Source organism: Leucoraja erinacea, chromosome 39 (genome assembly GCF_028641065.1).
Source record: "Leucoraja erinacea ecotype New England chromosome 39, Leri_hhj_1, whole genome shotgun sequence".
Taxonomy (NCBI): Eukaryota; Metazoa; Chordata; class Chondrichthyes; order Rajiformes; family Rajidae; genus Leucoraja; species Leucoraja erinaceus.
This window is the reverse complement of record NC_073415.1, coordinates 5,385,184-5,400,870: the sequence shown is the minus strand read 5'-3', so window position 1 is coordinate 5,400,870 and position 15,687 is coordinate 5,385,184. Positions and strand designations below refer to the sequence as shown.

At 43.3% G+C, this 15,687-nt stretch overlaps 1 protein-coding gene across 1 annotated transcript; it reads right to left on the bottom strand.

The window, feature by feature from the left end:
* Positions 1 to 108: 108 nt before the first annotated feature.
* Positions 109 to 14,828, bottom strand: LOC129714457 (retinol dehydrogenase 8-like). The gene is made up of 6 exons (XM_055664060.1): positions 10,578 to 14,828; positions 8,860 to 9,021; positions 7,201 to 7,380; positions 5,619 to 5,712; positions 3,538 to 3,721; positions 109 to 2,188 (listed from the first exon to the last, which is right to left on the bottom strand). Exons 1-6 carry the CDS (start codon positions 10,681 to 10,683, stop codon positions 1,961 to 1,963), a joined length of 954 nt encoding a protein of 317 aa, XP_055520035.1. The 5' UTR covers positions 10,684 to 14,828; the 3' UTR covers positions 109 to 1,960.
* Between the last annotated feature and the right edge of the window lie 859 nt (positions 14,829 to 15,687).

Below are 15,687 nucleotides of genomic sequence, written 5' to 3'. Positions count from 1 at the left end.
TTTGTAGCAATCCTGGATGGGAAGATGTGGACACGAGGAACTACAGATGCTGGTTTACAAAAAAGACACAAAGTGGTGGAATAACTTAATGCATCAGGAAACATCTCTGCAGAACACAGCTAGGCAACGTTTCTGGTCTGAAGGGTCTCGACCTAGAGCGTAGTCTATCCAAATTCTCCAGTGATGCTGCCTGACCCGCTGAGTTACTCCAGCACTTTGTGTTTGGACTGAAGAAAGGGATTTCTGTCCTAGAAACTACTATGCATCTCTGGCACAGATAAGGTGGAATCTAAAACTAGAGGGCGTAGGCTTAAGTTGAGAGGGGAAAGATTTAAAGGGGATCTGAGAGATAACTTCCACAGACAGAACGGCCTGTATATTGAACGGCGGAAGTGATAGTGGGAGGGTACAATTACCACATTAGAAGACGGGTTTAAAAACAACTCTGTATATATTTTTTAAAAAGCATTTCCTGTACATCCTTAAAATGTGCCCTTCTCGCCTTATAACTATGTCCTCTAGTCTTTCACAATTCCATCCGTGTGAAAAAGGTTCTGACTGCCCACATTTTATATACCTCTGTCAGGTTTCCCCTCATCCTACAATGCTCCACAGTAAACTATCCACTTCTCCTTGTAGCTAATGCCCTCGAATCCAGGCAGCATTCTGGAAAACGACATTAATTTCTGCACCTCTTCCCATCCGCCCCGGTAGTTACAACAAGTTAAACGTCAACATATAAAAACAATAAAGTAATATAATTATATTAATACAAATAATCAGATTAGTGAGTTAGGAAGTTTATTTCATTTTGGGTGTGAATTTGGATCCTAGAGATTGAACAAATAATTACATTACAATTAAACACAAAGTACATGCTATATAACTCCAAGATAAGTGGTCAACTAAGAACCAAGCCCGAAGCCAAAGCATTATCTAACTATCTAACTGAATATCCCAACTTATGCTAAGGACAATAAATAACTCTGTATGCAAAAAACATGTTAAATAGCTCTTTAAAAAAAAACTAATCCTATAGATCAAGTGTATCATTGGGGTTATCAAGTACATCATGGTCCGGGGCGATAGGTTCTAGTGTCTCAATACATAAGCCAATTTTTACTGTTACAGAATTATTGTATCTTTTTCCTGTCAATATATTTTATCCCCTTTATGCCCCTGTCCCACTTAAGAAACCTGAACGGAAACCTCTGGAGACTTTGAATTGAATTTCCTTTATTGTCATTCAGACCTTTCAGTCTGAACGAAATTTCGTGCCTGCAGTCATACGTACAATAATACACAACAGAACAGACAGTAAACACAAATTAACATCCACCACAGTGAGTCCACCAAGCACCTCCTCACTGTGATGGAGGCAAAAATCATCTTAGGTCTGCAGTCTCGTCCCTCCTCTTCTCCCTCTGCGCTGAGGTGATACCCCACCGGGCGATGGTAAAACAGTCCCGCGGCTCACCGAGCTCCGCGAACGGGCCGGTTCAAACTCCGCGGCCTGGGGTGGTCGAAGCTGCCGCCCTCCAGTCCAGACTTTGCGCCCCACCCAAGGTTTCTGTGCGGTTCCCGGAGGTTTTTGTCAGTCTCCCTACCTGCAACCTCCGGGAACCATACGGAAACCTTGGGTGGGGTGCAAAGTCTCCAGAGGTTTCCGTTCAGGTTTGCTAAGTGGGACGGGCGTAACTTTGTAGAATTCATAGAAACATTATAATTGCAAAATCACTGTAAAACTTGAGGGTTTTGTATAGAAGTGTAAAATGCAATTCAACTACCTGAGACAGACGGAAAAAGCTGGAGCTACTGAGTTTGATTGAAGGGTCTCCACCCGAAACGTCACCTATTTCTTCTCTCCAGAGATGCTGCGTGTCCCGCTGAGTTACTCCAGCTTTTTGTCAACTACTTGTGACATTGATGTTTCCTGAAAGCTAGTTCTTCACGTTCGTGATCAGTTTGGTGAAATTGCATGATTACGAAAGCAGTTGCAAGTGACAACTCTGAGAAAGTTTAAACTTATCTTGAAGAGATTCCCATGATTAAAAAGTAAGTTGTAAAATGTTCGAACGGACAGGTTTCCTGTGTTGTCGGCATACTTCATTGCCGTTAGTGGTGTGTACAGCATGTTAGTTTGGTAACGAAAAACTGGGTGTTCCATTTTTATCACTTTGACAGTGGCCTTGTAAAAATAAAAATAATTAGTGAAGTGCTAAACGTGTTAAATCCCAGGTCAACAATCATGCATCACTCTTGGACACAAAGCTGGATTAACTCAGCGGGACAGCCAGGAATTGGTGACAATTTGGGTCGGGACCCTTCATCAGCCCCGCAACGTCACCTATTCCTTCTGTCCCGCTGAGTGGCTCCAGCTTTTTGTGTCTTTCTTCGGTTTAAACCAGCACCTGCACACACATCACCTTCTCTCCCACAATCTTCACCTGCTATTGTGCTTCGAAGGAACCGCAGAGGCAGCTGTAAACCAAAGATAGACACAAAACCGTGCAGTAACTCAGCGGATCAGGCAGCATCGCTGGAGAAAAGGAATGGGTCGAAGCCATTCTTCAGGTCTCGACCCGAAACGTCACCTATTTTCTCCAGAGACGCTGTCTGACCCGCTGAGTTACTCCAGCTTTTTGTGTCCAGCTGCTATTGTGCTTAGTGTCTTCCCCATGTTGATGAAATCAACCACCATTCAGTCTATTATTTCAGCAACAAATATTGAGATATTTCTTCTGAAAACACTCAGCATGGCAGGCACCAGATCACATTTGGAAAAGGAAACAGTTAACATCTCAGGTCCAAGAGCCTTGGTTTCTCTTACCCAGTTAGAACCGATCAAGAGTTTTGGATTTAATATTAACTGCTTCCTTTTCCAGTTGCTCTCTGACCTTCTGAGTGTTTCCAAATTTCCAGCAAGTTGGGTTTTTTAAAGTTTGAGATTTGTTCGATCCACCGAGTCTGCTGACTTGCGATCCCCATTCACTATCTGACACACTAGGGCCAATTTACAATTATACTGAAACCAATTAACCAACAAACCTGTATGCCTTCAGAGCATGGGAAGGAACGGGTGGACCCGGAGAAAACCCATGGGTTGACAGGGAGAAGGTACAAACAGCACCCGTAGTCAGGATCGAACCCGGGTCTCTGGCGATGTGCTTCCTGCTGAAGGTCTCACACCATGAGCAGACGGGGGAGGACCAGCTAATCCCCCTATCAATCACGTTCAGTAGCCACACCAATGCATTAGATGTAATGCATATAATTCATGTATCAATTATATACTCTCTAGGGGAATTACCCTGCTTTGTGGGAGGATGCTGTAGCTATCTCCCCCTAATTCTTTAAGCAGACGTTTGCTTATTGACTGCACGTCTCATCCCATCTTATTACCAAAGGGTTTTTTTTAATTATACCAACTAAATTTAAAATAATAACCTGCCAAAGATTAGATACCGACTCATCCCTTGATAAGTTACAGACAACAGGTTAAGCTGTTATATTTGTTGCTGTTTTTGAAAATATTACCTTCGCAATAGTCTCAGGCGACTGCCCCAATGTCATAAAAATATCATGAGCAGCAGGCAGGTAGACCTCTTTAAAGTACTGGATCGTCTCAGAGTCCGTTCCTGGATATTCTGAGCAAGACACTTCTTTCATTAGTTTCATTTCGAATTCTGTGTTTACTGGGCCAGGTTCAATCAGTGAAACACTGAAATGAAAAAAAAATGCTCATTAAATATTGCTAGTTCCATAACATGGATTGGATGTGATGCAGTTGATGTGTTCAGGAATTGGAGAACTACTTAAGTTACTTTGAAAAGGGGCAAGTAGGAAAAAAGCTGTCTTGGGGGAAAGAAAAGTTTCCATGTAGCCTCCCCACAGCAATCAGACACCAATGTCACAAGAACATAGCTGCTACTTTCATTGTGGAAAGCAATTGCTTCTATGGGCACTTGTGCAATGTTACTCCATTAAATAAATGTGTTATTCAGCCTTTACTACTTTAGCTTACAGAAACATTATTAGTTAAGACATTTTTTGAAATTTTTGCAAGGAAAAATAAGTCTGAAACTGTTGTGTCGTTAACTCTACTTTTCCCCATTGACACAACTGTTTTTATAAAATGATTTTCTATAACAAGGTTTCATCATAACGTGCCTAACATGTTATAGCAGGACATCTTATACAGCACTTATGGGATGGAGAACAAGATTAGGTTAGCATGAAGCTAATGTTAATGAGTGCTGAGTTGAAGGAGAGATGTGCTAGAGGCAGGAGAATAGAATAGATACAGGATATGGGAACTGTAAGGTGAAAGGGAGTTGTTAAGACTGGAAGAACCAAAGGATGTTGCTGAGTTAACTGAGCACTCAAATAAGGAGAAGATACTGCCATAAATGAAGCTGTCCTACAACTGTTTGATTTAAGAATACAGAATTGAAAATGCACTTTCTACAGTGGGTCATTCTGCAACAGGCCCGAACTCCATCATTCACTGCTGGAGCTCGTATGGGGGAAGTTATTGCTCCCAGGAGCATTCAATATTGGGTGCTGCTCCACTGTGCAGTCCTGGGATGAGACCTTCTGCAGTAAGAACACAAATAAAACTCAAGAAGCTGGAAGCCTGAGCAAAACACAAAGTGTGGACAAAAAATGCTGGAGTAACTCAGTGGGACAGGCAGCATCTCTGGAGAAAAGGAATGGGTGACGTTTCGGGCCAAGACCCTTCTTCAGACTGATGTCAGTGTATGTAGTGGAGGAGGGAATGGGCAGGAGACGCTTCGTCAGACTCTGAAGAGGCATCTGTTTAATTCCACCAGCATTTTGTATTTCTACCCTGCTAAAGTAAATTTAGTTTTTAATTTAATTCGGAGATACAGAAGGGAAACAGGCACTTTGGCCCACTGATTCCCTGCGCAGTAACTACCCTACACACACTAGGGACAATTTACATTTACACCAAGCCATTTAAACTACAAACCTGTACGTCTGGAGTGTGGGAGGAAACCAAAGATCTCTGAGAAAACCCACGCAGGTTACGGGGGGAACATACAGACAGCGCCTGTAGTCAGGATCAAACTCGGGTCTCTAGCACTGTCCCACTCGGGCATCATTTAAGCTTCAAGACGCATGACGCGCGGTGATCTAGGCAGTGACGCAGGGTGCCCCAGGATTTCGGGATTCACAAATTCTTTGCTGCCATCAGCGTGATGTGTAAATGACGCCCAAGTGGAACAGGCCCTTAAGATAGTAATTCTACCGCTACGCCACCGTGTCGCCCGATTTAACCGATCTTCTCTCCTTCGCCTACCTCAAATAGCGACCTCCCCTCATTCCCCACTCACTGATCTCGCCACCCCCATCAACCTAGTTAGCCCTGGCTCCAAACAGCATGTTGCTTGGAAATAGCCCACTGAGCTCGGAGACTACTGCAGTTTGACCAATTAGCCCCCAAATGAGCTGTTCCCCTTGTGAGGATCAATTACAACATTTTATAAGTGTTTGTCTACAAACAAGATTCACTGTACCAAATATTTCTTGAAGAGGCTAATGAATGGCCAGTTTCTGCAAACATTCTTGGCATACGCATAAATACATGCACTTACAATATATTGAACTTCAAAAGTTGAACGGCAAGACTTTCGCAAAATCCTTCCAGTGCAAACTTCGAGGCAGCATATACATCATTGAATACAATTCCTGTCCAAATACAAAATCATTTTTTAGTGAATATTGAAGACCAAATTACTTTAAGGCATTTGTACATATGTGTGTGGAAAGGTTTGCAGGACAATGGGCCAAATGCAGGCATTGAATCTAGCCCAGTCAGCCAACAAAGGCCTAATTCTATTTGTATAACTTCTCAGACGCAGTTGCAGAGTAATTAGTCAATCAAATCACATAATCTGTTTAGCAATGGCAAGCAAAGGTAAGTTTCTTCTAGCCTGTTCAACCTCTCCCCCCGGCAACATGCTCATAAATCATCTCTGTATCTTTTCCAGCTTCATATCTTCCTATAGCAGGTTGACCAAACCTGAACACAATACTCTTAGTGCAACCTCACCAATGTCTAGTACAGGGTACAACTCTTACCTAGATCACAAAGTCCAAACAAGCTTAAGTACGACGTTATAATGATTATGTCACTGGACTAGCAATCAGAGTTCTGCACCATTATTCAAGGGTTGCAAGCTTGAATCCAACCATTGTAACTGGAGAATTTTAATTCGTGTAATTAAATGATTGTAATTGAATAATAATAGAAATTAATAACTCAAAATAGCAACAAAACGAATCTTGTGACATATACAATAACTATGAAACGACAGTAGAAACAAAGAACTGCAGATGTTGGTTTATACCAAAGATAGTCACCAAGTGCAAGAGTAACTCAGCAGGCAGGCAGCATCTCTGGAGAAAAAAGATGGGTGATGTTTTGGGTCGGGACCCTCTTCAGACTGGTTCCCTTACTACTCAATTTGGTTCACTAATGTTTTTCAGGAATGACATTAATTCTCACATTTTTATCTCGGCTGGCCTATATAGAAACATAGAAATTAGGTGCAGGAGTAGGCCATTCGGCCCTTCGAGCCTGCACTGCCATTCAATATGATCATGGCTGATCATCCAACTCAGTATCCCGTACCTGCCTTCTCTCCATACCCCCTAATCCCCTTAGCCACAAGGGCCACATCTAACTCCCTCTTAAATATAGCCAATGAACTGGCCTCAACTACCCTCTGTGGCAGAGAGTTCCAGAGATTCACCACTCTCTGTGTGAAAAAAGTTCTTCTCATCTCGGTTTTAAAGGATTTCCCCCTTATCCTTAAGCTGTGACCCGTTGTCCTGGACTTCCCTAACATCGGGAACAATCTTCCTGCATCTAGCCTGTCCAACCCCTTAAGAATTTTGTAAGTTTCTATAAGATCCCCTCTCAATCTCCTAAATTCTAGAGAGTATAAACCAAGTCTATCCAGTCTTTCTTCATAAGACAGTCATATATAATCCACCAATGCGGTTTGACTCTCAACTATCTCCACACTCCAAAGATGACGAGCCCCCAACCCAGCCATTATCTCAATGCCGGACCCCAGCAGGGAAACCTTTTAATATCATGATTCACAAAGCGCAAGTCTGACAATTCTGGTGGCACAGATCTATTCCAGAACTTTGAAGAGATGATGGTACCTTGGAGACCCATCACACTGCTCATCATGACAAGGTGACCACTTTTTCTTCTCTTCATAGCCGGCAACACTGCCTTAACCATCCGGACAACGCCAAAGAAGTTTGTGTCGAACATACTCTTCATTTCTTCCATGCTCAGACTTTCTATTGGACCGATCTTTCCAATCCCTGCGTTGTTCACTGCGCACATTAAAGCAAATTAATTACGAATCAATATCACAAATGACAGATGCAAACAAGTATTGAAAGCAAAACAATGTCCATTCTAGTTTTAAACCAACAAACTTAATTAATGCAAGGTAGACAAAAGTGCTGGAGAAACTCAGCGGGTGAGGCAGCATCTATGGAGCGAAGGAAATAGGCAACGTTTCGGGCCAACACCCTTCTTCAGACTAATCATTAATTAATTAATTCATGTCCTTGATTCCCCTACTCTGGTAAAAGTCAATGAACATCAATGGGTAACACTGCAATGGTTGAGTCATGCTTTGTACAAAGGAAGATAGTTCTTGTTGTTGGGGGTCAGTCAAAGTTGCTGAAGGACTTCCTTGAGGCAACGTCCTCAGCCCAACAATCTTTAGCTGCTGCATCAAAAACCTGCCCTTCTACCATAAGCTAGGATGGTTACTAATGATTACATTGTGGATAGTTCCATTTGACACTCTTCAGCAAATGGGACAGTCCACATATACATGCAGTAAGACCTAGGCGATCTGCAGGGATGGGTTTGTAAGTTACAAGTAGCATTCACTCAATAGAAGTGCCAGACAATGTACTTCAACAAGAGACAGTCTCACTCCATGCCCCGGACATCCAGTGGGAATATCATCACCCATCAACTTCCTGTGGATCAGCATGGACCATAAATTCAACTGGACCAGAGGGTATTAACTATAAGGAGAGGCTGGGCAAACTTGGGATTGTTTTCTCTGGAGTGCAGAGGCTTATGGAAGACATGATAGAGGTATATAAATTTATGAGAAGCATAGATATGGTAGATAGAACCTTTTAACGATGACGGAAATGTCTGAGACGAGAGGGCATAGTTTTGAGGTGAGGGGGCAAAGTTTAAAGATGATGTGCAGGTTAAGTTTCTATATTTACAGGGAGTGGTGGGTGCCTGGAACACGCTGCCAGGGGTGGCGGTGGAGGCATTTAAGAGCTATCAGACAGGTGCGTGCATATGCAGGGAAGGGAGGGATAAGGATCACATGCAGGCAGAGTGGACCAAAGGGCCCACTGCCCTCCTCTGTGCAACTCTGCAGTGAAATGTGGATTCCTCCTCCTAATGTGGAGATAGATCCACCCTGGAAAAAATTCCAATTCCCCAGTGAAAAGTAAGCAAGACTCTTGTGGGCAAACTCAAATATCTACACACAAAAATTACATCTGAAATGTAAAAGACAAGAGGTCCCATTGACAAAAAAAATGCATTTTGCATTCAACATTTGCAAGCCTGAAAGGGAGGGGTCTGTAGACGTTGATTGTCATACACCCAACTCGCCCATGCCAACCAAAGGCCCCATCTGAGCTGGTCCACTCGCCCGTGTTTGCCCCATATCCCTTCACACCTTTCCGATCCTGTGGGATGCAACAGCCCATGGAGAAAGTGTGGAAACAGACTTACTGTGGAAGACATGAAACACTTCACTTCCTTACCCAGAATGTCAACTCTTTCACCTTGAAGACTGTTGAGGCATTGTGTTACCGACTCATCACTGCACACGTCCAACTGTTGGATGTGTAATGTCTCGTTCAGTCTTTCCCCAGCAGCCTCTTCAAGCTTTCCTTTACGACTTAAGTTTCGCATCGTAGCAATAACTTTAAGAAAAAAGAGCGAACAACAGAATCAGTAAGTATGGTGTTCCCTCCTTCTCCGCACCCACACCTAAGTTTCTCATCATCAGCTTCTCAGGCTTCCAGTCTACACAGCAGATCATCACACCAACCAGGTCGGAAAGAGTAATCCCAAACACAGTGGTGCAGCAGTAGAGTTGCTGCCAGGGGGGGAGGGAGTGCAGGCAGGATAACGTCTGTCAAGTGATAGGTGGATACAGGTGAGCGGGAGCTTTGATAAGCAGATGGTTGGACAAAGGCCAGAAATGAAACAAGAAAAGATGTAAGAAAAGAGTAGGAGAGGTGTGTTTATGGTGCCAATAGAAATGCTCAATGCTCAGTCCAAGCTCACAGCTCAAGCTCAGTCCAAGCTCGCAGAAAAATATCCTTGCATCTCCCAACATTAAGAAACTTGCAAGGTAAATACTACCCGAAGGAGTTAATGCTGGTGGTGAGAGCTCCGGTGTGTTAATCAGAATTCGATGGAAGAACTATCCCTGCGCAAATAACACCACGTGTTTCAAGAAAGAATCCAATCCTCTTATAATAAGCTGCCCTTGATTGCAGTATGTTGTACATTGTAAATTGGGATGACAATTGAATTAACGGAATGTTGAAGAAAAATGTTAAAATAAATCAAAAGATACTGAAATTTAATTTGTTGAATGCATAGCAAGACTGATGTACAGAATACATTGATCTTCCTTGCCAGGTAATTATAGCTCCCTGTATACTGTGTATCAGATGAGAATTGTAATTGATTATGTATTCTAGGCCTCTCTGGCGTTTTCCTCTTTTGTTGATAGGTGCTACAGCCTCCATATTTGCCCTGGATACCTTCTTAGTGAAATACACTTCTCTGGCTATTAACATCACACTGCCGCAGAGAGAGTGACCCCACCATTAAAGCAGCGCTCCAGATTCATCACGGTGGAAGCGCGGTGGACAACCCGCACCCTCTCTCGTAAAGATCCTTCAAACAGGCTTGAAAAATAACACTTTCAATATCATGTACATGGGCGGACAAAATGTAACATTAAAATGCAATATGAATGCCTAATCTACTTTGGATTCAAATCTTGATGACTTTCTATAATGTATTGGTTCTAATAAGATGAACCAGAGACTAAAGAAAATGATCAGCTTTTACACACCAAAATAAATACCCAGGAAAGTCTAATCACTAATAATACTGTAATTAAGAAGATGCAACCGGGGACATTTATAAATTGCTACACTTCCCAAAGTAAAAACAGATCAAATTTCAAAATGCTTGTGATATACTCATTGTTTTACTTGGTTGAATGCTCAACTATGTGTTTACTTAACGCTATTGTGATCTTTGCAATGTTCAATAATTATTGATCCAGAAAGATCAGTATGTGGGAATAGTTTTAAATCATTTCTCAAACCGAAAGGAGTCTATTTGAAGGACATAAAGAATAACATCTCCACTTATTTAATATGCTAAGTAATAGAGCTCCACTTTGGCATGCAATATTATTTTGTTTAAATTAGCATTAAGTTAGTAAAATTCTTACCATGAAATTGTTTCTTGACATCATTGGCCAGTTGGACAGCAAGATTTAGACCAATTCCAGAGGAGCATCCTGTAATCAACACTACCTTCTGCCCGTCCTTTGCCATTGGTGTTTCACCTGCAGAGTGAGAGGGGGAACTGGAGAGGATGAAGGCTCAGGCAAAGCCGATCAGTCACACAGCAACAGTAAGCTGCTCATTAAACATGTGGGCGACGTGTAACCAACCACGCTTAGACCCGCAAGGTTTAGGAAGACGCAAACAGACAGGTTCTTTGAGGAATATAAAGAAAGCAAACGAGAACTCAAGCAGGGATCTAGGCGGGCCAGAAGGGTCGCAAAATGTCATTGGCATGTTGAATTAACGAGAATCCCTCGGCTTTTTATTTAAAACAATAGAGTCATTAGGGAGAAGGTAGCATGACTCAAGGTTAAAAGAGGGGACTTATGCTCGGAGTCAGAGTATGTAGGCAAGGTTCTAAACAAGTACTTTAATTTGAATTTAGAAGATTGAGGGGGGATCTTATAGAAACTTACAAAATTCTTAAGGGGTTGGACAGGCTAGATGCAGGAAGATTGTTCCCGATGTTAGGGAAGTCCAGGACAAGGGGTCACAGCTTAAGGATAAAGGGGAAATCCTTTAAAACCGAGATGAGAAGAACTTTTTTCACGCAGAGAGTGGTGAATCTCTGGAACTCTCTGCCATAGAAGGTAGTTGAGGCCACAGTTCATTGGCTATATTTAAGAGGGAGTTAGATGTGGCCCTTGTGGCTAAAGGGATCAGGGGGTATGGAGAGAAGGCAGGTACAGGATACTGCGTTGGATGATCAGCCATGATCATATTGAATGGCGGTGCAGGCTCGAAGAGCCGAATGGCCTACTCCTGCACCTATTTTCTATGTTTCTATGTTAATTTGGTATTCACGAAAGAAAAGGACTTTGGGGATAGTGAGATTAGTGTGGGGCTTGAGCATTCTGAGATTGAGGTGGTGATGTGGGATTCTTGAGGAGTAACTTAGGTTGCGTTTCAGATTGTGCTTGAAAGAAACAGAAATGTGTTTGGATGTAGGGTTGGCCAAGCTATGCCCCTATTACAAACGACTTCTCCTGCTGCATAAATGAAAAGTCAACAATTAGGTGGCAACTTGGATGCACCATTAAAGGGGGAATAAAATGGGAATGGTGAAGAAACTGGAATAGAGAATAACGTTTCTTAAAGGATCAATTTGACAATTGGATCATTGATGTATTCCCAAGGGACTAATGTTGGTTAGGTGACATTGGAACAACTCACCATTCTTCCCATTGGGTCCAATGACAATGGCCGTTTCATGCAAGAAATTAATTAATTCTAGCATTGAGTGGAAAGTGTGGAGATTCAGGCTGTTGAAATGGATCAATGTTGATGATACTTGCCCAAAAACTGCAGGCTATATATAAAAATTAGGTTGGAGGGTAAAGGATGCTTGAGCTGTTCAGCATTATGAAGGGATTTGCAATGAGTACAGCTAGGAGTTTCTTGTTTGTCTAATCTTGGGCATTCATTTGAATACCATAGTTTTCAACATTTTTACCTGTTGGACAAAGATCTAAAAACTTTGCTGCACATTTTGAGTATGAATTCAGCGCATATTTCTTCAGACTGTGAAGAAGGGTCTCGACCCAAAACATCACCCATTCCTTCTTTCCAGAGACGCTGCCTGTCCCGCTGAGTTACTCCAACGTTTTGTGTCTATCTTTGCATATGCAGTTCCTTCCTACACATAGCAGTTGTCCCCATTGTGTTGTTTCAGACATTGAGTTTGTTGTAAAGGAATTCTTGGTCTACTTTGGGCTCCGCTGGCCTTCCATCTCCTGAACCCTCTCCCCAGGGTGCAAGCTATCAGGCTGACCTGGATACTGTTTAACTCCACATATGGGGAATGCCAGCTGTTGCACTGTCACCAATGAATGGAATGTGATTTGGGAGGATTTTGAGTCTCTCATTGATCGAGTTAATCAAGTCTTTGATTGTCTTCAGACAATCAGCTTGCAATAGTGAACCTCCACTGTACTGTCTCATTCACACGGCTACATACCTGGAAACTCCACATTGACTCGAATCCCAGGCGTAGACTGGACACCATCATTCATGAAACTGATAAGAAGCTTGCACTGTTTACCAGCAGCCTCGGAGAAGTATGCGTGATTCATCATCACTTCTTCTTGTCTCCACTACTGTAAAAGTGTGAAGAGATTTGGGAAGAACTGTTTGATGGTATTGGGGGGCGGATGGTAGTGAAAGTAACTGCATTTCACTTTGCATGAGGCTCCCCACTGCTTGGATAGTGGAGGTAATTAATGGCTTTGGGGTGGTAGATGGAGTACCAAAAAACTGATGCCCTTGTATATTGGAGCAGCAACTATCCCGAAGTGGAGTGTGTTCCATAGTGGTTTGTTGCAGGATACCGTCTCTAACCTCACATAATCCAAGTTAGTTACTGGTCAACTTGATCGTTGCAGAATTAGCAACAGTAATCAGTAAAATTACAGTATCACCATCGAACGTTGAGAGTAGTTAGATTAGTCATTTTGTTTGAACCTTGTATGACAATAAACGGCCATCTATTTTATTCTAGATTCTTCCATCCGAGATAGAACAGACATGCTCTGCCATTCAATCATGGTGATCTATTTTTCCCTCCTCAGCCCCATTGTCCTGGCTTCTCCCCATAACCTTTGACACCCTTAATAATCAAGAACCTGTCAATCTGCACTTGACTTGGTCTCCACTCATTTACTCTCCCCTTAGCACAGACCCTTGCACCAGTTTAAAATAAAGGTTAATATTTGTACCTTTTAACCTTCTACCTCAATGCTCGCCATGCCTGTTCACTCACTCTCAACAGACCCCCAGCTCCAGAAGCAGGGAGAACCAATCTCTTCCATGCATTACTTCCATGTATTAATAAATGCGTTTTGATAAGTCTTACAAACAAACGTGCCCAGGAAGCATTTTTATTTGACAATGAGCATAAATCATGTCCAGAGAAAGAACATTCACAGGATTTCACAAGGAACACCTTGATTTTGCACATCGTGAAGGAACAGTTGTGTGACAATTGCAAGTATTTCTGCAATAAGGTGATTCTATGAAACCTCATGTTCTAGATTGAAGGTCACTTTAGCAAAACAATTATGTCACAGAGGCAAAGGGGGTTAGAGGGCTACAGTTTCACTCAATTGTTAATTTTTTTCCCCACAGGACTGGACTCAATGGTGAAAGTAGCAGCTGGGATTGAATCAATGCTGTCTGATTACTGCAGGAAGACATTCTTTGCCCCCTATACAGCTTTTTTTCTACTTGCCAATTTCTAAATTAACTTTTAAGTGATTATCTGTTCCCATTATACTCAATTTGGCTTGCATAATACAGTGTTCCCCAATTCATCAATCAGATAATATCCAATTTGCATTGATGGCACACAGGTTACATGCACCAGTGGTGGGTAATAGAAACTGGGTTCATGGGAACTGACTGCAAAAGTACTCATTGTATATAATCTCAGTATCAACTACTGTAGATTGGTTTATGCATGCAACCAATCATATATAGCTCAGCATCACTAACCCCACCTTACTGTATCATTTATACTACCACCCACTTCCTATGCTACGGAGATCGATAGCAGTCTGGAGTCAGTGACTACTGCCTGTGACCTGCAAGATATCCACCGACCCCAAGGTGGTACCTGTTGTTCGTGCACCACACCGTGTGTCACACGCCATGAGGGACAGGGTTGAGTCCATGTTAAACAGTATGGTCTCCATGGGCGTGCTGGAAGCAGTCAGCGAGCCCACTGGGTAGGGTACCACCATGGTTGCTACTCTCAAAAAGGATAACAATGAAATCCGTGTGTGCATCAATCCAAAAGACTTGAAGCATGCCATCAGGCGCCCCCACTAGCCCATGAGGACAGTTGAGGATGTTGCGGCTCAGATTGGACAGGCCACCGTCTTCTCTGTCCACGGTGCAAAGCGCTCTTTCTGGCAGATACCGCTGGACAATGAGTCATCAAACCTCACCACGTTTTGTACCCCGTTTGGCAGATTCAAGTTTCTGCGAATGCCATTTGGTATCAACTCTGCCAGTGAAGTTTTCCAGAGGACCATGGAACAGCTGTTCGCTGGCCTACCGTGCGCTATCATTGTTGACGATATCCTGGTGTATGGCAAAGATGCGACAGAGCACGACCAAAACCTACGGCGTGTCTTGGAGCGGGCACGTCAGATCAACCTCAAGCTCAACCCTAACAAGTGCAAGTTCCGGGTTTCAGAGGTCACCTATGTTGGCCACGTATTCACTCCCGACGGCCTCAAGCCCGATTCACAGAAAGCTGCCGCCATCGCTGAGATGCAGGTCCCCACCGACGTGCTCGGCCTCCAGCGTTTCCTGGGTATGGTGAACTGTCTTGGAAAATTCATACCAAACCTCAGCGAATTGAGCTCGCCCCTGCGACAACTGACTAGAAAGGACATTGCTTGGTTCTGGTTCCCGCAACATCAACAAACATTCGACGCTTTAAAGTCCAAGCTAACCAGTGCACCAACTCTGATATTCTTCGATTTGAAATGCCCTGTGACTATCACCTGTGGTGCCTCGCGATTCGGGCTCAGTGCAGCCTGCCTGCAATCGTCTGCCGATGGTACATTGCTCCCCGTTTCATATGCCCCCCCGTACCATGACCGACACAGAACAACGGTACGCACAGATCGAGAAAGAGCTGCTGGCTGTCGTCTTTGCCTGCTCCAAGTTCAAGGACTTTATCTTCGGAAACGCTTTCACGGTCAAGGCAGGCCACCAGCCACTGGTGACGATTCTGAACAAACCCATCCATGCTGCACCAGCCCGCCTGCAACGCACGATGATGCAGCTCCAACGTTTCGACTTCACCCTCGTTTATAAAAAGGGTACAGACGTGCACGTTGCGGATACTCTCTCGAGCGCCTTGAGCATCCGGGAAGAGCTTCTGGTTCTCGGCGTTGACTTTGTTCCTAATAAACGACTACAGAGCCTAGCCGAACATACTGCCACCGACGCCACCCTCAAAATACTCTCATCAGTGATCAATGG

Excerpts from the sequence above, each read along its gene's own strand:
- LOC129714457 (XM_055664060.1), bottom strand. The coding sequence starts at position 10,683 with ATGGCAAAGGACGGGCAGAAGGTAGTGTTGATTACAGGATGCTCCTCT. Across the intron at positions 9,022-10,577 it reads TGTCAAGAAACAATTTCATG|TTATTGCTACGATGCGAAAC; the intron begins GTAAGAATTTTA and ends TTTTTCTTAAAG. Across the intron at positions 5,713-7,200 it reads CAGTGTGATGGGTCTCCAAG|GAATTGTATTCAATGATGTA; the intron begins GTACCATCATCT and ends GTATTTGGACAG.